General features: G+C 42.5%; 1 protein-coding gene across 6 annotated transcripts in view; it reads left to right on the forward strand.

Moving 5' to 3' along the window:
* Positions 1-23067, forward strand: part of LOC117029879 (uncharacterized) — a 172525-nt gene extending 149458 nt beyond the window's left edge. For all 6 annotated transcript variants that reach the window (XM_033119155.1, XM_033119150.1, XM_033119154.1 and 3 more), the window contains one exon: positions 22631-23067. In XM_033119155.1, the coding sequence (XP_032975046.1) occupies positions 22631-23015 (385 nt within the window). In that variant the 3' untranslated portion in view covers positions 23016-23067. The remainder of the gene's footprint in view (positions 1-22630) is intronic.
* The last annotated feature ends 3203 nt before the right edge of the window (positions 23068-26270 follow it).

Raw genomic sequence — 26270 nt, forward strand, 5'->3', positions numbered from 1 at the left:
TATTTCCTTCCTTCTGCTAACTTTGGGCTTAGTTTTCTCTTGTTCTTCTAACAAAATTTCCTGAATTAGCTATCCTCCCCAAATCACAGCGGTATGAAGAAGTTTCTCCACATTTCCATTCACAAATAAATAATAACAATAATGATGATGATAATAATGCCACCATATATTGAGTACTTGCTATCTTACTATGCGCCAGGCACTGGGGTAAGTTATTTACAATGATCAAATTATTGAATTCCCTCTAACACCTCTGTTATCCCATTTGATGTATGTGGAAATTGAGGCTTAGAGGTGTCGTGGTTAACCCAAGCTCATTCAGCCAACAAGTAGCAGAATGGGCTTCCAACTTAGCAGTTGGGACTGGGTTTCAACAGAGCTGTTGCCCCTGCTGTGAATGAGAAGACTGCATTTTTTTTTTTTTTTTTTTAAGGCTCTTGTAGGCTCTGCACCAGGATTTCTCAACCTCGGTCGGCTCTGCTGACATTTTGGGCCAGATAGTTCTTGGTTGTGGGGGCTGTCCTGTGCCTTGTAAGATGTTTAGCAGCATTGCTGGCCTCAATCCATGAGCTGCTGATGCACCTCACCCCCCAACCAAGTTGTGAAAACCAAAACTGTCTCCAGAATTTGCCCAGTGTCCCTAGGGGGCAAAGTCTTCCCTGGTTAAGAACCACTGCTCTAGACCAATCTCTACTTCCCTCTGCTGGAGTGTCTCACACAGCCTGGTGTAAGTCCCACTTCCTTTTTGCCTCTCTGTGCTGGATCGGGGCTATTGTGTGCAGAAATGGGAGTAACGCAAGTTTGGTTTCAGCTGAGGATGGGTTTCCTGGATCCTGAGCTTTTGCAGTGATAAAGGCATCTGCGCTTCTACCAGTCCAGTAAAAACAAGACTCCTTCGTGTCTTGTGGCAGTCACACTGGGTTGTCTGCCTGCTCCTCTTCCCTGGGACCTGTGCGATATGCCCACAGTCGGCTGTATGTCTGGCCTCCACTGAGGGCCCAGGGGAGACACCTTACTCCAATGAGCCAGTCGGTTCTGTCTCCCAGGAAGTTGGTAGTGGGACCAGGGTGAGTCTCTCCTGGTGGCTGGAGCTGTGACCTGTACATGCAGGCGCTCTGGTGGCCGTCGCCCGGCCCTATGGGCTCACTGGTACAGAGCAGTGGTTCTCAAAGGTGGTGTCCAGACCAACAGCAGCAGCAGCAGGAAACTAGTGAGCAATGCAGATTCTCAGGCCCCTCCTCAGACTTACTGATTTGGAAACCCTGGCCAGGAGCTCAGCAATTTGCATTTTAGCACGTCTTCCACATGATTCTAATGCACACTAAGTGGGTACAGAGGGTGAGGCAGACCGAGGGAATATGAGCCATGGGAGAGAAAGAAGGAGCTCGTGTGCTTGAGACCACTTCCCAGTTCTCAGTCCCATTCTTCCTGAGGCCCAGCCATTCCTGCCTTTGGTGAGATACTTCTATGTCCTAGCAACAAAGTACACCCCTGACTAATTGGTTGCCCCTTAAATTGATTGAAGTTGATTTCTTTTGCTTGCAACTGAAAAATCCGTACTTATTCACCTCACAATATGACTACGTATAATTCCAGTAGAGAGGTAATTATATGGAGCAATATCACCCCAGCTGCTCAGGAAAAGACTGTAATTTTATCAAGGGCTCTTGGAACTATTTAAATACTCTAGAGATGATAACCCATGGTTTTTCTTATTATCAAGAGCAAAAATGTGTGTGTGTGTGTGTGTGTGTGTGTAAGAAACTTACCTACTGAAAAAAAAAAAACACCTTTCCCCCCTCTTATCTCTTTTTGAGATTCTTCAGTGCTAAAGGCTTGGTGTTTTCTTGAGTTTTCTCTCACTGTTTATCCTATGTTAGTCTAGAGTTAAGATACCGCTCAGTCAGCTGACAAATATTTATCAAATATCTACAATGTGCTAGATATTTGGACGGTCAACCCGTCATGCTTCCCACATAGTCTCCTCTCAACGAACTTACAGTTTGAGAATGCAGTGATCTTACTGTTGTATGTTACAATACAGTATGATAAGTCCCGGATTAGGTTCATGTACAAGGTTCAGAGGAAACCCAGAAGAAAGAGTGATGAGCCTTCAGTGTGGGGGAGTTCTGGGAAATGGGGAAGGAGGGATGGTGGTCAAGGAAGGCTTCCTGGAAGAAGTTCCACCTGAATTAGACTTGGAAATATAATTAGGTGTCTACCAGGCAGAAAAGTCAAGGAAAGGAGAATGTTCAATTTGTGGTTTGAAAGCATCCTAAGGGAAGAATTTGATATTTTATTGTTCACCTCATTCTTGATTCTGACTGACTTGGAGGGATGCAGCTTTATATAGACATTGAAAATAAGGTAAAGACTTTTCTAATTTCTTAAAGCTGCTGGAAACGGTCCCCATTATACTACTGGCAATTCCTCTTCCTGTACATAATTTATTAACTGGACTTTCAACGTGATGTGGCTGAACATAACTGGCCTTTTAAGGTCATCCTTGTAAGGAGAATAGACTGTATGTTGGTTTATCTCGTCTAGGAGAAAAATAAAAAATATGAAGGGGGAAAAACTCCTATTAAGTTTTATAATTATAATATGAAAATTCAGTTAATTTCTTTTATCATGGGGAGTCATTAAAGACTGAAGTAGATTCCCAGCCTTTTGTTTCCAGAACAATCCCCTAGAGGCGTAGCACTCTGTCATCCGAATGGGCCTGATTAAAGCGAGAACCTCTATCTTCAGATTACTGCCCTCCGTCATTAGCATTACGTTATCTTGCTCTTCAGACTGATTTTTAATTTTTATGCGTGCAATTAGAAATGATTTACAGGGACATTCATTGCCGACCTGTCCTGAGTCATTAAATTCACCTAGGTTGACTGGCCTGATGTGCACCTGAAATTAACCAAATCAGTGACATTATCGGGCTGGATTTTTCAGAGGCTTTAGAAACAGAAGAGACTCCTTTCTCCCTCTCAACTTCTTGGCTTAATGGGAAAATATTTTTAATTGATAAAAGAGTAATTAGCCAAGGCTAAGAGGTGCACACTAATTGTGCAGTATATCTTGCAGTTGGGTTGGTCATGGTTTCTGGAATAGAAGGGACAATGACCCATATACAGATTTGGCTGCAGTCACATGAGGCCATTTTGAATGAGTTTTAGCTCCCTCAATCAAGTCCAGAGAAAGAACCGTGCTGACGTTTATCGGGCGGGCACCTACTGCGTGTCAGAAATGAGAACTCTCGCAACAGTTTGTTGCTCCTCTCAATGTTCTATTTGGTATTGTTTTGATATAAGGAATGGAAACTTCCTGGGGGAGATCCCTCAATCTAAGGAGGAAGGTAGCTAGGACAGGTTCTTCCATTCTCTTTCTCTGTCATTCAGGAGCCATGTTGTTCTCATTCTTCTTTTCTCTGTCTTATAGCATCCGGTTTACTTCAAAGCTCTTTTGTTCTTTGACTGGCCTCTTCTCTTCTATTTTGTGCTTGGGCCCAAGGAGCTGTTCCAATTCCATTCATCCAGGGCTTTTCACCTCAGGCACCCACTAATCTACCCTTCTTAGGTGAAATTCTCTGACAAACATCAGTGGTTTCTTATCAGCTAGTGAGTTTTCTACCATTGGGTCAGGAATATGTCCCTTGTCCACGGTGGCCAGAAAGGACAAGTAGAATGGAGATCATATTTGTTCGGTATATCTTTCAAATAGGCACAACTCTTACCATTTTCCAGATAAGGAATCTGAGGCTAATGGAGGTTAAGTTATTTATTAGAGGTCATACATCCAGCAAGTGTCAGAGGCGGGAATTAGGGACAAGTTGGGACTGACTCCATTCCCCGCTCTCCATGAGATGTATTTACGCTGCAACACCTGTGCTGTTTGTCACACAGGGTGTAAGAACAGGGGCTGCTCACCAGCCAGGCTGAGTGCTGGTTAATTTGGTTGGATGCCCAGTGATCACCTGGGAAGTGTAAACAACACCATCTTGCCCCATTCTCTTCTTTTTGTGGCTGTTTAGGGACATTGAGATAGCACATCCTAAACTCCAACCATCAGAGATGAAAGAGGAGACATCTTGCTACACCTTGAACTTTGGAAACAGCCCCAAGAAAATCTGGTTGAAAAGCTATAAAAGGTGTTTGTAGGGCTTTGACCATGAGGCCTAATAAGAGGGGAAACCAGAAATTAGTAGCACTTCCTCACTACCAGAGATGGAGACCCGTGCCTCCATTTACCAGTCCTGACACTTACTAGCTGCATGACTTTGGGCAGTTGTATAACTTTCTGAGCCTCTGTTTCCTCATCTGTAAAATGAGGAGGACATTGTTACAAAAATTAGATTAGGCAGTGTATGTACAACAAAGTACAGCCCCTCACACAGTGGTCATCCAACGACTGTTAACTCTTCCCTCCCTCCCTGCCTTGTCAAGATGCTAAGCCTGACCTCTTATTAATCGTAGCCTTGATGTTAGCAGTTGCTCTGGCTCTGAGAATCCCCTGGAAAGTTCTGCTAATCAAGGGACTTCAGCTTTTATTTATCCAGTATTCTTCCCAGCTTAGGTAACAGCACCCCCTTACTTGGTGGTCAGTGCCCCTTTCTTCCCTGTAGTTCTGGCGAGGCTGCCAATTCATCACCACAGCAAGCCTGGGCAGTAATAATATCCATCTGTCTGGCCTCACTGATTGGACCAGCGGTGGACACATGACTGAGGGTGGACCGATGAGAATTTATATTCAGATGTTGACAGGTTGGAGCTCTCTCCCTTTTGGAAGAGTGTTAAGCTGGAGTGAGGCAGCCTTGAGTTATCTCAGTCATGCCTCCTACTTGCTGTAGAAGGAAGTGTCTCCAAGAACAAATGCTTTATTTGTTATCACAAAACCATTTAATTGGATTATATATGCTTATTTACACTCACAATTTTATCAGTGCCAACCATCACTGATGAGATGAAATATGCTTGCTGTTGCAGCCCTGACACAGGACGTCCCCCACCCCCACTTCTGTGTCCAAATGTTTGCTCTCAGCCACATCTAAAATCTATATGTTTGCGTGGACCCCCATCAGAGCCTCCCCCTTCCCTCCTGTAGGCCTGCCTGGCCTTCACCTGGGTATTGACACATCTGAAATTTCTCCAAGCCTCCACTAGCCAATTTCCAAACTGATCCTGGTTTAAAACTTCCCGGTGTTCTGAACCAAATACATGGTTTCTAATGAGGCAGTCTTGAGGGATGGGCATTGGACTCAAAGAGACTTACGTTGGATTTTAGTGCTGTCAATCACTAGTTATGCAACTCTGGACCAGCCTCAGTTTTCTTATCTGTAAAATGGAGATATACGAGGGTTCCCAGGCAGGCCTGAGAGGTGATTCAGATACATTTAGCTTGTGATATTTGTCAACCACTCCCTCCTCCTGGATTTATTTGCATCTACTATATTGCCTCAGGACTGGGTGCCTTTTGAGTCATGTGCTGGTAAATGTTTTTAACAATCAGCATATATGTTCATTATACATTTTACTGATTAAAAAACATGCTTGGCAAAAAATTTACAAATTTGAATAAAATATACAATGTTCTTTATTACATTGGTTCTCACAGAATGCTTTCACTGACCTTCAGCTGAATTCTTCTATCGCTAGATTCACCTTTAATTGCAATTGACAAACAAGTACAGTTCTGGTATGAATGTTGGTTGATATTTTTGTTCACGTTAATGAGTAAGAAGTATGTTGTGAGCTAAAAAAGAGAATAGTTTTTGAACATTGAAAGAACATTGCCTCAACTTTTTGTGCTATTTACACCATAGGCATGATGTACTTTTAAATTTAATCTGCTTTATTAACGTGTTCTCACGTTTTTAGTCTAGCTCAGGGCTAAATCTATGACCCTTGGGCTAAATCTGGCTTCCTGCCTATTTTGTAAAGTTCAATAGAACACAGCCGTGCCCGTTCTCTTAAGTACTGTCTACGGCTGCTTTTATGCTACAAGAGTGGAGCCGAGTGGTTGCAACAGAGACCACATGGCCCACTGAGCCTAAAAGATCTACTCCCTGGGCCTGGCCCTTTATAGAAGTTTGCTGACCCACCTTCCCTGTCTTGAATTTCAATAAAACAATAAATTAACGAATAAATCAAAACATTAAATTTGTAGTGTTTGCTGATTTCCATAGTGAAAATACTCCCTCCGTGGCCAGTTTGTTCAAGCACTAACTCGATGTCACTGAATGCAGAGTTGGGAAGAGCTGCTCCACGGCACACCATTATATAGTATTCTCGCTCTGCAGACAGACACGATAGATGTAAGTAAGTAATCTCAAAAGCACAGATCACAGTAAAATGTAGTAAAATAATTAAGGACGATGTGTTTCAAGTATTTATTACTTTGTTTTAATAGCAAAGGAAAAGAGCAGGCCCCTTGAAAGAGAATTCTCCCTGAGGAGCAAGTGTCAGACTTAGTCCCAGAGGCTGAGAATCAAAGGAGAGAAGTGGATGGGGTCTTCAGGCAGCTGTTCCTTTAAACCACTCCCATCCCATCCAGTGGCTCTGGCAGAAGTTGCATGCTTGACTGGGAAAGAGAGCTTTAAGTAAACCTACAAGCTAAAAGGCCTCTGGATGCATCAGCTTTGCGAGGGGACAGACACCTCTAAGTGGATGGGACTCAGACAAGCATAGAATGCTCCTGACTCACCGTGCAGCTGGCAAAGGAACACTGTCATCTGAGGTGGTCACCCAGCCGTTGGGTCAAGTGAAGCACTCCATGGTGGTGGGAGCCATTCTGGTTACAAAGATGATAACTTTTGAATATAAAGTGACATAACATGCCAGTCACTTAACGCAGGGATGGTATTTAATAAGTACTAGTCCATTCTGCTTCTTGTTTTCCCTCTCTCTGCTACTCCAAGACAGCTGTATCTCCACTTTACCATCTTGGTCCCTAAGTCACTTGACTTACTTCCCACGTGCACAAAAGGACAGACTTCCAGCCCTGGCAACTAACTGAGCATTGGTGGGCAAGAAGCTTATATGGCAGTTAGCTGTTACTATGTAACAATTCAATGAAAACAATAATGATTCAGCTCTGCTCATGAGTCTTTTACCTCTACTAGATAGTTCTTTTAGTCACAGATGGGCTCACTCCTGCACCTGTGGTCAGTTAGGTATCGTTACTGAACTTGGATGAACTATCTCATATGTCTGGGGCTTTGGCTGAAACAACTGGGGTGACTTGGCTCTGTTCCATGTGGTCTCTCCCTCCAGTAGGAAATAGAACGTGCTTTTCAAGTGGTATCCAGTGAGAGGTTCATAGGAGGTGTTGGGCCATAGCTGGAAATAGGGCTAGAGGATACACTGCATTTGTTCTGATGTTGCAGTTTGGGAGGTAAAGTGGGGTGCTTGCCTCCCCCAAGCACCTGACTAAGGGAAACCGAGTCCCTGTTTTCCTCAAGGCTCTTCCAGTTACACATGATAGAACGTCAGCTCAAGGATCTAAGAGAGCAAGCAGAAGCTCTGCAAGGTTGAAGCCTATACTTGGAATTTGCACAATGCTACTTTCATTGTATTCTATCAGCCAAAGCAAGCCACAGGCCCAGAGTCATAGTGGGTGGGGACTACAAAGTTACAAGGCAAGAGGACTAAATATGGGGTCTGGGGAGGCATTAATCGGGGCCATCGATGAATCAATCCTTCACAAAGCTAAAGTGTTTGGGACCACTTGTATTATACTTTCCCATGTGGGATAAACACACGAGTCCTAAACAGGGCCCTTTAAAGCTCAGTTTTGCTTTAAGTCCGCCTGTTTCTCCAAGCATCAGAGGCCATTGTTCCGGGTCTTTGGAATTTCCTTTTCAGGAGATTATGAATTTGGCTGATTTTCTTACAAATAGTCTTCCTGACCATGAACTAACTTGGGAAAGCTCTCACTAATTTGATGAAAACTCTGGGAACTGGATATGTATGTATTTTGAATTTTATTATTTTTAAAGATGTATGACTCACTACTCAACTGTTTTCAGTGGAGTGCTATTACCGCTGGTTCAGGAATACGTCTCTGACCCAACACCAGGCCAATCAGTCACCCTCTGAACTTCATTTGGAACTTCCAGGCAAGCCTCTTTATTTCAGTTGCAGTTGTTAGCTCTACAGATGATTTAAGATGAAAGTGGCCATCTTTACTTCCACTTAAGGACAGTCTTTTTGAAAATGAAGCCAACACAGAAGAAAGCAGAGTGAAATAGTGACAGGATCCTGATGATATCCTTTGCCCCCTCCACCTAGCAGTGCCCAAAGTTGTATTTACTCCCAGATTTCCCAATTCTTAAAAAGTTGTTAACATATATATATAACATAAAATTTACCTTTTTAGCCATTTTAAGTGTATAGTTCAGTGGCATTAAGTATATTCACATGGTTGTGGAACCATCACCACCATCCATCTCCAGAACTTTTTCATCTTCCCAAACTGAAATCATTAAAAAATAACCCCCCATTTCTCCCTCCGCCAGCCCAGACAACCACCATTCTACTTTCTGTCTCTATGAATTTGACAGCTCTGGGCACCTCATTTAAGTGGAATCATACAGTATTTGTCCTTTCGTGACTAGCCTATTTCACCTAGCAACATATGTTCGAGATTCATCCACGTTGTCGCATACGCCTAGACTTCTCGCTTTTGAGAGCCAATAAATTCCCTTTTGGGCTTGAACTCTTTTGTGTTATATTTCTGTCACGTGACCAAAAGATTCCTGGAACATACAAAATAGATGTGAAAAAAGAGAAAGAAAAGAAAAAGATGGAAAGTAGAGAAGTCCTCTAGTTTTCCATTTCCTAATTCCAACCCCTTCCTAGTCTGGACTGCATGAAGCCCTTGAGGTCTGCAAGTACTGAGGGCCATCTTTCTTTCTTAAACGAATTCATTTTTGTTAAAATGAAAGAGTTATAACCAATACACCTCCTCATTCCCACCGAAGTGCCTGCCATTTACCAACTAATCCAGCTTTCTCATGCCTCATGTTATCTCTCTGCCTAGAATGTCTGTCTTTGCCTAGGCAGAGAATTCCTACATAGCCTTCAACACCTGCTTGTGTTACCATCTGTCTGTAGGTTTCTCTGACTTCTTTTTCATTCTCCCAAGCCACTGACTGACACCTTTTATTGCAACTGTTTGTAGGTTTCTTAGTCCTTTGACTAAGAGCTCCAAAAGGGCATGGGTTGTAGTTGCTTCTTTATATCTTAGGGCCTAGCACAGTTGCTGACAGTGACCTTTTGTTAAATAAATGAACATAAAAAGTACTGCATAAGCCTCAATACTTGACATCTAAATAATGAATGCACCGAGGGCTTTAAAAATAGTTTATTATTTAAGTAGGTTAAATATGTTCCCTGGAAGCTTTTTTAAAAGTAATTACTTTTACTGTTAGTAAAAATATAGTGTAAATCCTCCTCCACACAGTACAGCCAGATTTAGCAAACATTTGCAAGGGTGGAAATGCAGATTAATGAGACTTGGCCATATTTGGTCAAATGTGGACTAGCATTTTCTATAGCCTAACTTGTACTTTGCAGGAAGTAATCTTTTTAAGGATAAGCAATGCGGGTCACTTGCTAATTATGTGGGATTAGTCCTCAATCCTTCTATTCCTGGGGAACTCAAGAAATGATGGGTCATGACATCATGTAAAAATTCATCTCCCATTGCTGGCTGGTGTTGTCTTTTCCTTTTCCCTGTTCCCTGCCTTTGTCTGCCAGCAATTCATTTGAAAGACATTTGAGCTGGACAGTCCAGCTAAATGAAGCAGTTTGTTAATATGGTGCCTTATCCATAGGTTGCTTTAGATTTAGATATTTTTGTTCCTGTGGAGCTTATAGAACCCTCTCATAGTCCCCTCTAACCTACCATGGCTTTTGAAAGAATAGAGAATCTTTGGTCATTTGAAAAGTGTCATGTCTTTAATTTTTTCACCCCATGATCTTATGGTTCATAAGTAGAGACTGTTTTCTCCAAATTTCTTTGTACACCTAATTCTTTTTTCCCACAAAAGTAGTTTGTATCATTTTGACATGCTCATTTTGGGAAATTCAGAAAAGAATAAAGAAGGAAAAGATCATCATTAATAAAATCAGAGACTGATTTTGTTAAGATATTAGTATATTTGCTATTGCTAAGATATTGGTATATTTCTCTTCACCGCATTATTTTTAAACAGCTTTATTGAGCAATAACTGACATAAAATAAGCTGCACATATTTTAAAGTGCACCGTTTGATGAGTTTTGACATATTTGCACACTTGTGAAACCATCGCTGCAATCAAGATAATGCACATCACAGCCCCCGCCAAAGTTTCCTGGTGCCCCTTTTGTAATCCCTCCCTCTTGTTCCTCCCACCCCCACCCCCAGGTGAACACTGATCTACTTTCTTTCAGTAGAGATTAGTTTGCATTTTCTGGAAATTTTCGTAAGTGGAATCATACAGTAGTTGCCTTTTTTTGGTCTGGCTTCTTTCACTCAGCATAATTCTTTTGAGCATCATCTGTGTTGTGTGTTCGTTCCCTTTCAAGGATGAGCGGTATTCTATAGTATGGGTGCACTACATATTGTTTATGGACTTAACGGACTGACCTTTGGGTTGTTTTCCGTTATTACAAATAAGGCTGCTATGAATATTTGGGTATAAGCCTTTGTGGGGATGTATACTTTCATTTCTCTTGGGTAAATACCCCAAACTGGAATGGCTGGGTCATATGCTAGGAGTATTTTTGACTTTTTTCAGGAACCTGCCAAAGTATTTTCCCAAGCAGTTGCATCGTTTTACATTTCCATCAACAGTATATGAGAGTTCCAATCCTCCACAGTCTTGTCAACACTTGATATAGTCCATCGTTTTAATTTTAGCCTTCCTAGTAGGTGTGCAATGGGTATCTCATTGTGGTTTTAATGATCATTTATCCAATGACTAATGATATTGAATATACTTTCATGTTCTTATTATCATTCATATGTCTCTTTTGGTAAAGTGTCCATTCAAATATTTGCACATTTTAAAATTGTGTTATGTCTTCTTCTTATTGAGTTGTAAGTGTACTTTATATATTCTAAATCTAAGTCCTTTGTTGGATAGGTTTGTCCAATATTTTCTCTCAGTCTGTGTCTTGCCTTTTCATTTTTGTGATAGTGACTCATGAAGAACTTGGTATCTCTGCTGTGTCATTGAATAGTTGTGTGATCTTTCATAAGTCACTTGACTTTCTACACCTCAGTTTAATAATCTGTAAAACGGGGATAATAGTTATTGGCCCTACCTATCTGACAGGGTTGTTATAGAGATCAACTTGTGATAAGCAATATCGTTTATGATTTTTCTCTGAAAAGTTGGAAACTTGGAAGTCAACCTTGATTCCTCCTTCACCATCATCCCCACACTCGGGCACCTTTTAGCTATTTCTTGTATCTGTTGTCTCCTCACAACTCCTGCTCCCACTGTCCTGGTCATGCCGGACTCGGTTCACACGTAGACTGGTGCAATATCCTACTAATTGGTCTGCCGCTTCCAGGCTTGCTGCCCTGAGACCTGACCTTTCTGCTGCCTCCAGGGTGATCCAGCAAACCGTGTTGGTTGGTCATGTTATCTTCTGCTTACAATGTATCACCTACAGGGTGAAATCCAAGCTTTATGTCTTGCATCCAGGCCCTCCATGCTCTGGCCTTATTTCCCGTTTCGTCCTACTTGATATTTTACCTGCTAAAACACACTCCCTCCCCAACCACGGACTGTCTCCTACACACACACACACGTACACGCACACGTGCATGCACACACACACACATACACACCTTGTCCTTACTCACCTCCATGAGTCTCGAACTCAAGCTGTGAGATTTGCTACTTCTCCAGGTCCCCACTGCACTTGGGGCCAACCTCCATGTCCAGGCTGTCATGTTGCCTTTATCACGTGGCATTACAAGTACCATTGGTGTCTCCGCCATCAAAATGTAAGCAACTCAAGAAAAGACACTGTTGGTTTTATCCATTTTTATTTGTTGACATTCAGCATAGAGTCTGGCCCAGATGAGAACCAAGAGTTGTTTGAAGAACTGAAAATGATATCAGGAAAGGGATGATTATTTTTGTGAAGAATTATAGCACTTCAGTGTAGCAATGGCTTGGAAATCATCCAAGTCAGCATTTCCTCATCTAGATTCAGAGTTAGTGACTATAGGAACTTTCCATACTTACAGGAAATGCAAAGGGGAAAGGGCTGGAATTACGGTAAGGCCTTAATATTTTGTCTTGGCATGAATCATTGGTGGGTACTAAATCGGGAGGTAGGAGGTGGAAGGAAAGGTTATTAAGGACAGTATCTGAAGATGAGATTAAGATAACCTTAGTGTCACCCCACGAATTACTTGTTAAAAGGAAAAATAAAAACTATAGAGTAGGTACACAAGAATGTTACTGTACTTATTCTGACTGAACTATACACTAAAATATGGTTAAAATGGTAAATTTTATGCTGTGTATAATCTACCACAGTAAAAAAATTAGACAAGGGGATAAAACATTAGAAAAATTGGACAATCAATACTTTAATCAAATGATCAAAAGTAACATCACTGATAAAGTTCATATGGACATCATGGGCCTCTGGATGTGATACCTGAGAAGGACCCACCAGCACTTACGTAGCATTCTGGCAAAAATGCATAACCTCAATCCAACCATGAGGAGTCATCAGACAAACCCAAATTAAAGGTCGTGTTATACACTAACTGGCCTGTGTTCTTCAAAAAGCAATCGATTTCATAAAAGATAAAGACAAACTGAAAGACTATTCCAGAATAATGGATGACACTAAATGTAATACACAATCCTGGATTAGATCTTACACCAGAAAAAAGAAGTCAGTCACTCCCTCCCTCCCTTCGTTCCTTTCTTTCCTTCTTTCCTCCCTCCCTCCCTCCCTCCCTCCCTCCCTCCCTCCCTTCCTTTTCTTTCTTTCTTTCTTTCTTTCTTTCTTTCTTTCTTTCTTTCTTTCTTTCTTTCTTTCTTTCTTTCTTTCTTTCTTTCTTTCTTCTTCTTTCTTTCTTTTCTCTCTCTCTCTCTTTCGCTTTCTCTCTCTCTCTCTCTCCCCTCCCCCCCTACTTCCCTCCCTCTCTTCCTCCATTTCTTTCATAAAGCACCTTATTGAGACAACTGGTAAACTTGAAATATAAACTGTAGATTAGATAAAAGCATTATCTCAGTGTGAAATTTCCTGAGTGTGATAACTGTACTGTGGTTATGGAAGAGACTGTCCTGTTTTTAGAAAAGACACCTTGAAATATTAAGGGACAAGTGGCATGATATGTACAACTTACTCTCAAATAGTACAGAAGTCATAAAAGTTAATGATAAAGCACATGTCACAAAATGTTAAACATGGATGACTCCTTATAAAAGATATACAGGAGTTCTTTGTACTGTTCATGCAAACTTTTCAGTAAGCTTGAAAATATTTCAAAACAAAAGTTTTTAAAACTGCCTTGGGATTGACTCAATAAATGTTGTTTACATCCATACGAGGGCATACTTGGCAGTCATTAAAAATACTGATAAATATATTTATTGGCATGGAAACAAATCAATGACATGTAACTGACTGAAGAGAGCAAGTTGCACTGTGATCTTAGTTTTATTCTGGAAAGATGTGTATCAAAATGTTAATTCTGGTTATTTTTGAGTTATTGGATAAAAGGTAATTTAAATTTTCTTTTTTGTTTGTTTGTCTCTACTACTTTTCTATCATGTGCATGCACTAATTATGCAATAAAAATTAATTATTTAAAATCACGAAGAAACAAAGACAGAAAACCTTTAAAGTCACCCAAGTGCATGAACCGATGGCGTCCCTCTGAGCCAGGGGACCTGCCTTCTTTAGTAACCTCTTTCTGGAGCAGAAGCTCAAAGTTCTTTCAACTTCCACCATCACACTGTGGTGATTAAAAAAAGAAAAACTCCTTATCCTCCATCTTCTGTCTCCTCCAAATTTGCCATCTCTAGATAGAAAGCCCTCAGAAAGTTGTTTCTGGTATATTCTGGTATTCTAAATTTGTTCTCCACGTGTTTTAAGTGTTTTCTGCTACCTGGTTGGTTTAAAATCAGTTTTTAAACGGCTCCTCCTCTTAGTCTCCTGGATTTTTCCATAACTAATTGCAAGATGCTAGATTTCAGGAACCTCATTGAATGCTGTGGGTGTGGGAAGTATCACCCACCTTCCTTAACTTCCAGCTCACTTTTCTTCAGCAGGCCCAGGAATGATCACTGTATACATGGTCTGCTTAATTTTGAGGGCTTGAAAGACCTAATAGTCACTTTTCAGAGAAACTTTTTTTGAAATCACTCAGAGAACAACTGCAGCAGAGGCAAAAAGCACAACAGTTGTGATATCGTTAGAGTGTAGATTCAAAGTTTCTCTCTCATTTAGTCTCGCTTTCAGAGTTGTCTCTCATGGTTGATTCTGCTTCTGGATGTCCAAAAAAATCAGATCATCATGTACCACATTTACCCTTTAAGATTGTGTTTTCCTGTTAAGTGAGCATAATGTCACGGTCTTCTTATTTTTATTCAAAATGCTTTAATGAATTAGTTTCATGTCCTTCTTATATTTGGTCTTGAATTCTTCAGCAGACCCTTTACTGTTCAGTTTCTGAATCCAGATTTGAAGATTTTTGCTTGTTATATATCTTCCCTCTTGAGACATGTTGGACTTTTTTGTCATTTTGACACTGATATACCAGAATGAGCTCCCTGCAAGAACACTGTTGCAAGGAAATTGTTCTGCTCTAACAGCAGATGATTTCATTAGGTTTGCTCAGTTTGGGGACCCAATGCATGCGCTTTGAAAATCGCAGTAGCAGTGATCTGCAGACAGCTGGGTCCCGGCATTTTCCTAATGTAAGGTATTGCCCTCTCATTATAGTATCTTCTTAGATTTGGAGATGGGCAACCTAGTTTAGAAATATGTTTACATATACAGTGGGTGCCCCAAAAGTGTATACACATTTTACGAAAGGAAAAACCTGTATTAAAATTGTAATAATATATATCGATAACAAAAAATGAATACAAGTCACATTTGACTTCTGCAATTATAAGAGGTGCTCAAAATGATTACCATCAGCATCCAGACACTTCTGATTACGGCGAACTACTGCTTGAGCAACATTGACCAAAGTGTCCACTTATATATATTTTTTGGCACCCCTGGTGTGTGTGTGTGTGTATGTGTGTGTGTATCTCCAAGTGGCAAGGCAAGATAAATATAGCATGGGGTAAAGTCTTACTTAGGTATTTGCTGTCTCACATCTTGTTTGATTCAGTTCCAAGAAATCTTTCTTGTTACTTATGTTCTCATTTATTCTTTAAAGCCAAAATGTCCTAAAATGGAACACAAAACTAACCAAAGGAAAACCTCAGTATTCTTCAAGTCATGGTTGTTCAAATGTGAGGTTGTCAGAAAATATTTTTTCCCATTTTTGTCTTAATTGCCTCCCACCACTTTCAGAAGAAAAACAGCTTAAAAAAAAAAAAAAGTAAAACAGCTTAAAAGGTTGCAGATAAATTTGTCTATGTGGTCATTCCCCTTAGGTTTGGAATAATATTCTCCTTGAAATACTTGAAACACCTAGACCTACAATTATATACTCAGACAGCAAGTGGGACGAGATCACAGGTATAGCCATGCTGAGGGATAGGTAATGGAGGCAGAAGTTAACTGGAGTGTTACAGTGAAGAACCTGAGGTTTCATCAACAGCCTCAAAAACTACAAGGATTTTGTAGAGGCCCCTGCTTTTGTTATAGGTGCTGCTGCTATCAAACACTGACCTTTGTGAGAGGAGGAGCTTAGTCATCCAGGAAGGCCCAGGTAGCAGTCCTTTGGGCCCCTCCTTGAATATCTCTGGAAGCCACAACTTTTCATCCCACTGCTGCCACCCAGCCCAGTTCTCACCATCTCAGTAGTCTCCTAACTGGTGTCTCTGTATCCACTCTTGCCTTCACCAGTCTGTTCCTTAGATGGCTAATCTTGAAATGCAAACATGATCATGACTCTACCTCCCCTTTAAACCTCCACAGTGGCTTGCCATTCTGTTAGACTAAAATCCAATTTGTGCACGATCAGATCCAGCCTTTCTATTCCCATCTCATCCACTACCATTCTCCCCTGCTGTCCTTCCATCCCCCTAAATGACCTCGCTGGCCTCCCTTCAGTTCCTCAGAAGCTCTATGCTCCTACCTGCCTCCATGTGGGTCAGACTCCTTTGTTATAGCATCTCACAGAACCATATCCCTCTCCTGCAAAGCACTTGTCTCTCTTTGATTAAGTGTAAGCTCCATTGGAGAAGAGAACCTATCACTGCCATATCACCAGTGCCAAACCCAGTGATGTGGTGAAGTTAGAGCTTAAGGTGAAGTCTAGATTGATTTATTAATGTCTGTTGAGGTCTTAGCTCCACAGACTCGTATGCTTGCATCATTGCCACGGAGGGACCAAGCAAACTTCCATTGTACGTTTTGAGACATTTGTCTGTCTTTTATGACAATGCAATATGCATTAGTTAAATTCTATAATATTTATTATGCAAATTACATTGGCTCAAGCGTGTGGCTCAATTGCTGGACCTGTCAGAGTCCTCAAAGCCTCCCTCAGCATTTCCTTGAAGTTCCTAAAGTACAACTGTCACCACAGCTCATCTATCCTATCCTATCCCTCTTGCTCTACTCGCCTGGTTCTCATGTCCACCACCCTCAAAGCCACTTGAAGGAACAACTCAGTGGACTTTATCAATAGTCTCCCAGGGAGATCACCGGTGTTCACAACCCTGTTGGTCACCAGGGTCCTGACGCAAGGGGTCTTCCCAAAATAAAGGAAAAGTTTGACCCAAAGACAAATGTAAGTCTTCACCCCTAGAGACCAAAACTGTTTACAAAGTTCAAAAAACAAACCAACAACAATAACAACAAAAATATTTAAGTTCTGGCCATCAGCCAAGACATATAAATGTGCATTGTCTTAGTTATCATTATAAAAATCCTATAAGGTCTGTGTTATTATATCCCTTCTAGAGATGAGAAAAACTGAGGCTCTGGGTGGGACACCGAGTGACTCACCGAGGTTACACAGAGCGGGGCCCTGATTCAAACCCGGCGTTAATGACCTTAGGTCTTAACCAGTATTCTATAGTGCAGGCCAACATTAGTAGAAATGGCTGACAATGGGGACTCATATACAGTTAATTTCATTTGGCCTTCCTGTGCCTTATAGGCCAAAATCATTCTGTAAAGGCAATATCCAAATAGGCTTGACCGAAGATAAATTATTTATATAGAAAAATTATTTATATAAAGACAGAGTACATTCCTAAGTGCTAGTCTCATCATCTTAACATGGTCACATGTAAGGAATTTTCTCCCCAGCTGTATGTGTCTAAATGCGTGTATTTCTCCTTATAACCACATTACCAGCTAACACCCCTCAGGCAGGGGCCTCCTTGGGCAGAGTCCCAAGGCCTGAGTTTTCCTTCAGCTGCCCTGCGACGCTCTTCGAGGATTCAGCAGTCGTGGGGTCGTGCTGCCAACCTGATATTTATTCTTAGTTTTGGGGAGTGTGGGGATGGACTTCTCACCAGAATCCTGCCCTGGCATTCCAGGTAACTGACACAAGCTATGGCCCATTCTGTGCTATTTATAAAGTGACATAAATAGTCTCATCCCTCTGAAAGGCGTGTCTGTGCCATATGCCCACTGGCCTTCCTTCTGTCTGACAGACGCTTCTCTCCAGACCTCAGGAGGCAGCAGAGCTGTGTCCTGACACAGACCCATGGGCACCGTGACCCTGATGTGCACACATGCCTCCTGCTCCAGAGGAACTGAGGGCCTGGGGAGACCCTACGGCAGGGCCTCAGCCCAGGGGTCAAGGCAGCACCTAGATATGGACCCCAAAAAGGAGGAGGGAGCTGGGGAGCGGGGAGTAAGCTAAGACCGAGCCCAGTTGTTGGAGTTGGGTACAGAATCAGGGTAGGATCATGAGCACCTGAGCTGAATCTGAGCTGTGAAAGCCCCAGAGACTTACTCTAAGCCTGGGTTGGAGCTGAATCTAGGGGTGAGAAAATTAATGGACCCAGCTAAGAGGCTGGAGTGACAGGTGGAGTATAGACAGATTCTGCCCCTTTCTAGCTGTGAGCAACTTCCTTCATCTCTCTGGATGTTTCCTTATCCGAGGGTGTACACCTAGAAGAGATTGTCATGCTACCATGTTTCCCTGAAAATAAGACCTAGCCGGAAAATCAGCGCTAATGTGTCTTTTGGAGCAAAAATTAATATAAGACCCAGTGTTATTTTACTATAAGACCAGGTATATAATATAATATAATATAATATAATATAATATAATATAATATAATATAATATAATTAATATAACATAATAAGGGTCTTATATTATTTTTTGCTCCAAAAGACACATTAGAATTGATTGGCTAGGTCTTATTTTCGGGGACACATGGTAGGTGTGTGCATCAGAATCACCTGGGAGTTTGTGAAAGGATGCCCAGGCCCCTCCTTGTAGATTGATTCTTGGAGGACACTGGAGGTTCCTCAGGTTCCCCAGGAGATTCTGACCCAAACCAGTGTTAGAGAGCCCCTACACTGGATGGTCCCCAAGGGCTCTTCCAACTCCAACATCACTCTATGCCAATGTTTGCTAAATTGGGGATAAGAAAACACAGAAGGTAGGCATTCACCTCATGTGATGATTAGGCGTTTTATCAGCCACTTGTTGCACCTTAAGAAGTCATCAATTGGGAGCTTATTCAAAGCCCCAGTTTTTTCATGTGTAAGGCTGGAAACGTGGGCTCAAGTTCACCCCCTTCTATATTCTCTCCTGGGCAGTCTCTCCCTCTCCCATGGATTAATTACCATCTCTCCCAGTGGTCACAAACTGGGAGCCAGAAAGACAAATCTAGGCAAACCACACATGAGTTTTATTTAGTCTGCCCAGTATTTTTTAAAAGTCTGAATCTGTCCGGAGTGAGACTGGGCGTTTGCTTTCCACTGACCACGCGCCCACCACACCCGCACATATTACACCAGCCGTTTCCACTCTTTACATCACCTGCCTACACCCTGATTTTAGACCTAAGTCAGTCTCTCACCTCCTGTCTCCAGCTCAAACCTCTTTCTGAGCATCAGACCATATATCCAGATGCCTCCGGGCAAGATGGTTCAGTGTGTGTACTTAATGGAAGGCCTGGCATGCAGCACAGGGCTAAATAAATATTAGTTAGAGATACGTATTATTATCCCTATTCTGCTCCTCTTCTTAGAGTCTCTCAGGCACCTCACCTCAACCCATTCAAAATAGAGCTCATCACTTTCCTCACCTTCACCGGAAGGAAACCTCTGCTTCTCCATGGTCCTTCTTTCCACAAATGAAATTGTCAGTAAGTTACCTGGACTGGGAGTCACCTGGGTTCTTTTGTCTCCTTCATTTCGCTTTGTCACCAGACCTTCTGCAGAATCTCTCTTGATTTCCATTCAGTTTTCTCCATCTCCGCTGTCACCTCCCTAGTCCAAGCCACCATCACCTTTGCCAGGACTATGTAGTGGTCTAATTATTCTCCAGCAAACACGACTGTTTCTATCTAACCCATTGTTCAACTGTAAGCCGCGGTGCTCATTTTACTAGAAACCTTGATCTTGCCTCTTCCCTGCATACAGCCCATTTAGTGGCTTCCCATTGCCCCAGGGTAAAGTGCAGGTTCCTTTATAAGACCCTCTCTAATCTGGCTTCTGCTTCCACTGCAGCCTCCACTAGCAACAGTCTATGTTTCATCCATCCAGGCTTCTGTTATCTGTGGGATGTGCCATACTGCCTCTGGCCTCTGGGCCCTCACATGTGCTGTTCCTCCTCCTGGAAGGCTCTTCCCCATACAGTTCTCTTGGATAGTTTCTACATTTTCTTCATCTCTCAGCTCAGCCGTCACTTCCTCAGAAGGTCTTCCCAGATACCCTAGAACAAGTCAGGCCCCCTGCTATAAGCTTGCAGAGCTCCTGTGCTTTTCCTGGCAAAGCATTCATCACACAGCATCACGAGTGCATCCTTTCTAGACCAGGAGCTCATAAGAGCACAAGAGCAGGGACTCTCACTGTCTAGCTTGTCCACTGCTCTCTCTTCCCTACCCAGCACACACGTGGAACATAGTAGGTGCTCAATAAATATTTGTTGAGAAACGGAGAGAAGAACCAAAGAGTGGAAGGGGAACTAGAAAGGAACACGACTAGCGTCTTCTTGTCAAAGTGAGGATAAGAGCTGACACATCCCACACTCCACCCCTAAAATTGACAACTCCTAAGGGCAGGAATTCTCTCTTACTCAATGTTGTGTCCTCAGTATCTTACAAAGAGCAGGTGTACAGGAGGTTGTTGAATGCATTCATTCATTCTGAGAACTTCTTGACCTAGACTATAACCAATGGTATAACCAGCTAGAGAACTACCATTTTTGTAATAAGTCTTGGGCAACTACTTTACTTTTTAGAGTATGTACACATACATAAACTCTGATAAAAATTATCCTCCCCCCAAATGAAACAATGGAAAAATTCTCACTGAGTACCCTCTTGTTACCACTCACCAAATCAGATTGGGTTATGAACTTACAAACAGAAGTCTCTATTGTCCAAATGTAATGAAGCTATTGTATAACGTGTAAAGAAAATGTAATTCTTAAAGTGACACATACACTTAAAGAAAATGCAATTCACCCACTGGACTAGCGCGTAGATTTTGGCTTCACCATATAGTAAGCCAGAATGGAGAAGAAAACGTGACCTTTAGACGTAGAGAGCCTGAAGTTTGGGCCCGAGCCACCACTGACTGCGCCACGCCTGTGGGAAATTTGTTCAGCCTCTCCACTTGTTTTTTCTCCCGTAAAATGGGGAAAGTGAGAGGTGCTTTGCAGGCTTGTTTTGAAGACTGAATACACAATGTAAAGCACCCAGCACAGCCCTGGCTGCCAAGTGCTCATCCATGGCATTGTACCTCTGCATTTCAATTATTTAAAGGTATCCTGGCCGGGCTCAGGAATACAGGGAGCTCATGAAACACTGCTCTCCCAGTGGGAAGAGGCACTATTTCTTTCTTATCCTTGCCTGAAAAGAATGAGGAAAACGGTAGCAGAGAAAGAGGAAAGCAGTAGCAGCAAAGAAGTGTGGGACATGAAAATGGAAGAACTGGGTTCGCACAGGGTCTTGCAGTCACGCTGAAGAAGGCTTTTCTTTTCAAGCTTCCCTTCTCCTTCTCACCATGAGGAAGGCGCCTCAGGAAGGAAAGCCATAGGCCGGACCCCAAAGGCACAAGAGGGAGCCCTGCTTTCCCAGCCTGCCCGTCTCTCCTGTGCTTTTTCAAAAAATGAAATTCACATTCAGACATTTTAAAAAATCACATTTTGATCATTCGGGAAAATTCATACAAGCAAAAAGAAGGAAAGAAAAGATCCCCAATTTTACTGAAGCTATCCTTTCAAAGTATTGTCTAGGCAATAAGTACATAAATATGTTCTTGTATAACAAATGAGATCGAATGGCACATACTGTTCTGTAACCAGATCTTTTTCACTGAACAGGTTTCTATATCAGTGAAGGTATGTATCTAATGTCACGATGGGTGACATCAGGGGACGACACCTGGGTGGCTTGCCACAGGCACTGCACTCGTGGTTCCCTCCCTGGGCAGAGACTTGAAGCTTGTTCCTGCTTCCCCTCTGTGAACAATGACTCAGTGAGCAACTGTGTAGTCAAAACTTTATACAGCCCACGATTGTTCCCTCACAATGAATACCCACATCCAGTCTTAATTTTCTCAAGAAAAAAAGACAATGAAACAATGTGATTAAAATGTTGAAATCGTAAGTGGGCCTCTTTGGCGTGGAGGAGGGGAGAAGCTGTAACTCGGCATTATGCTTTTCATTTTTGATTCTGTTGCAACCTCCAGATTTATCTTAAGTACAACCTCATTTATAGTCAACAAATTTAAAAAAAATAAACAAAACAAGTCCCTGTCTGTAAAGAGATTACAATCTAGCAGCAAAGATACCGTGTTTCCCCAAAAATAAGACCTAGCCGGACCATCAGCTCTATAATATGCGTCATATTTTCAGGGAAACACAGTAAGAGGCATAATAACTATCTGTAATAAATCAGTTTTTTCTCTCATTTAGCACAAAAGTACATGGCTTTTCATGATAAAAAGCAAGGGCAAGATGGACATAATAATATTAATAACAGCCAATGTTTGTGAGAACGTGCTGTGTCTGGGAGCTGTTCATGTAGTAAATGGCATACTGTATTAAATTCGTCTTTTAATCCCCACAATCTATAAGGTAGCACTACAGTTGTGAATGTTATATTGTAGGAATTGAGGCACAGGGAAGTTAAGTAACTTGCTCAAGGTAACAGCTAGTGAGTAGCGGAGCTGGGATTTGATTCCAGGCTTTTGAAGTCAGAGCCTTTTACTGCTGAAACACACTGTCACTGGGCTGGGAGACAGCGTCACGATGACCTGGAATAAGCATTATGATTTAACCTTCTAGGTACTGCGGCCTGAAAACCGGCTTGCTGACGTCCCCTATGGTGGGGTTCATGGTGACCAATCAGTGCACCTTCCACACACCCGTCGGCTTTCCTCAGGTCCCGGTGGCCGCTCTGGCCGTGGAGAAAGTGGGTCACTCCAGTGTGCACTACCGCCTTGCTCTGTTTCCACCTAAGCCCACCCAGGAGCCGCCGTCAGTGGATCACCACGACCTCAGTGACGGTTTTTTCTTTGGCCACCCCAAGCTGGGGCAGTTTGACGCTTTGGCCTGTACCACTGGGTCCTCCGTCCATGTCTTTGTGAATCCAGCCACCAGCAAGCCGACGGGGCTTCCAGAAGACTTCAGGAGGGGCCTGCTGAGGCTGATGAGGCCGGTTTCCATGTGAATCATCTATCTGTACATGGAGCTGCACCTGTCACAGAATAAAGTTTAGCTAAGTCTCTAAACGATTTCTTTTAATTCCTTAGCACATGTTTTTACCCTCAAAATCACTGTCAGTTTCTTAAAAGTTTTTGTAACAGAGTCATCTAGCTCCAGTGATCAAGCCTCTTCTTGCATCGGGCCCAGAGCAAAGTGCTAAGCACATGAGGCCTCCCTGAGCCCTCAAAACCACCAGGGAGGCAGGTACAGGCCTCCTTTTACAGAAGAGGAAAAGGAGGTGGAAGTACCTGGCCCACAGTCATTCTCCTAGTGAGTCTGACTCCAAAGTCCACGTGGGCGGGCTCCCTACATGCATCTGTATCTCCAGTACCTGAGCAGCGGGCCGTGTACTTCCTGTGGTTTGAGATCACTAATCTGATATGACTCATTCAATGTCCTCTGCTTCTTACAGTTCCTAACCACATAACCTCTTTAAAAAAAAAAAAAAAGATCTGAACTTTCTAAAAAACCACCTTTCTTTTATGTATTTAAAACAACAAACACACCTTTGACAAGTTTCGGACCAATCTAAAACCTCCATCAGTCACTGATGCCATGTGTTGAACTAAAAGTAACCACAGATAAGTAGAATCTTTGACGCTGAAACACATAAGGACCCTACTTTGTGGTAATAATAAAAATGGTTACTATTTACTGAGCGCTGGCCACACCGTACCTTTACGGTCATTACCTTAAATAATCCTTATGTTGCCATTTTTTAGATGAGAACATTGAGACTTTAGAGAGAACAGAGGGAGTTGGGGGAGGAGTTCTGGTCTAAACTCTACCTCGATCCTGTGACAGGGAAAACTGCTGGTTTTATCTTTCTGGGTCTCAGTTTCCTCCTCTGGAAATAAGACCCTGAGTGACCTTTCCCAGTTGGCTCTCTGAATGTGTTCTGAATACGTGGAGACTCTGCATCTGCTTTTCCTGAACTGAAATCCCTGCCACAGAGAAATAGCTTTGGAATACCGTCACCATGATAAAAACAATGTTCAATGCTATTCCTTTGTCATTTATCCATTCAGTTTCACCTAGTAATAGATGAAGTTTGAGGTTTTAAAAACACTTCCCACAATAATACTGGAACTCAGGCTATTACCCAGCAGCCTTCTGTTTGTAGGCGCTGATTTATCTGAACTCGGGCATTTGACCTGTTCAGGAAGATCACCAGGGAGAAAGAACTCCTTTTATCGTCTCATGTTTCAGTCCTTGCTGGTCTTACACATGCATTATCTGACCTTATCTTTGTAGCTACTCTGAGAGTTGGGTATTATTATTTTGTCCCCGTTGTACAGTCAGAACAGGCACGTCAGGAGAAAGGTGACCTACCGGAGGTCACAGAACTGTAATGTGGCAGAGCTAGAACCCAAATCCAGACAGGCCTTTGGAACCATCTTTCCATGCCACCAACTCGGCATCTCATCCCAGTAGTCCTGAATTTTCAAATTACAACTTGCGTTGCCACGGATTTTTTAAACTGTAGTAATGCTAGCGGTAGTTTCACCAAGAGCTCTTAAATTGCAGAACACATAGTGGGGTGGTTAAGAGGGTGGGGTCCTCCTGGATTTGTATCTGCCATCTTTAAAGAGGGAAACCCATGTTCCAGTTGACCCAGGACAGTCCTGGTTGTCCCAGCATCAGGGCAGGCTCACCCCTAGTACTCGTGGGCCCCAGGAAGGGAGTGAAAATAGAAAACGGTCTGTGGGTCACTCCACCCTTTTCCTTCCTACCAAGGGGATCCACATACTCGTATGTGTGTGTGGACACCCCAGCCTGCATGTTCAAACTGAGTCCACCAGCTGTCCCTTGGGTCCTTTGGGCCTAAGAGTGTGCACATCTGTGGCTTTGTCTGCCCTTTGGGAGACCCACCTGGGGGCTGCACACACAGGCTCTGGAAGAGGCTTGGTGTAGGGAGTTCTGGGGTGCTACAGAGACTTGGAGCATGTTCTAGAAGCAAAGGCCCTGGCTCTGAATGGGCAAAACCCTTTGTCCCGTGGACTTCTCAAGCCATGAGGAAGATCCCAGCCAGAAGAGGAGCCAAGTGGGTCTCTAAATCCCAAAGCATGCAGAGCAGGTTGCCCAGGATTTGGGGAAGTACTGATTAAAACTGCTCCCCTTCATTGGCAAATGTATCCTGCTCTGGACAATCAATTCTATAGTCACCTAATTTATGACTTGTGTGACTTTGGGCATTATTTCCCTTCATAGGTCTCTCATCTATAAAATGGAAAAATCTGTACCGTTGCCAGGAGTACTATTGGTTACCAGGAGTACTACTCACCAAGGTTTTCAACATACCCCCTCTGAGCAACAGTAGGATTGTACTTCCTGCTCCCTTGAAATTAGATGTGGCCATCTAATTGCTTTGGCCCATGGAAGTGACCATGGGAAGCACGGGTCACTTTCAGGCGTGACCACATTTGCTTTGTTGTGCTTGACCCTCCAGTGGACATGGGTGGATGTGGAGACACACAGTTGAACCCCCACACCACAGGTGTCGTGAACCAGTACCCAGAGCTACAGCACACGTTGCAAAAGCAAAAGTTAAATCTCTGTTGCTTTATACCATTGAAAAGATAGGGTTGTTTGTTACAGCAGCATAATCCAGCTTATCCTCTCTCTTACAAGTAATAAACCTCATAGGATTGTTGTGAAGTTTACATGAGAAATGTGTGTGTAAGTCCTTGGCATAATTCCTGGTACACAGCTGTTAGTATTATATGTATCACAGGAGAAAAGAAATGCTTATTGTTGCCACTACACAAACTTCAAGGTAGGAAAGTAACCAATCCTGATAGTCATTTTATATGCTTCTGTGGGGAATCAGACATTGTTTTCTATTTTATGAGAAAAATTAGAGGTACTTCAAACTCATGGGATGGTGGGATGCATTATATCTAGGGTATGTGTTACCAGCCCTGGACCCAAGAACTGATCAGAACTGAGAGTACAGAGAGATTCTTTAGAAATAGCTCCAAGTGTGTGTAAATCTCACGTGTTTAAGTACTGACGACACAATCTTTCCATTGCTCAAATTTTTAATTTTAGTGTGAGCCAAAGCAGTGAACATTGTGACACTCATTAGTTTTTAATAGGCAATTCTAGTTCTATAAGCTCAGGTTTAAGACGACAGAGAGAGCCAAATCTAGTTGCATGTACTTGGAGGAAGCCGGATTTTATTATGAAGGTGGCAAAATAAATCTAGAAAGACTTTTAA

This window comes from Rhinolophus ferrumequinum, chromosome 11 (genome assembly GCF_004115265.2).
Source record: "Rhinolophus ferrumequinum isolate MPI-CBG mRhiFer1 chromosome 11, mRhiFer1_v1.p, whole genome shotgun sequence".
NCBI lineage: Eukaryota > Metazoa > Chordata > Mammalia > Chiroptera > Rhinolophidae > Rhinolophus > Rhinolophus ferrumequinum.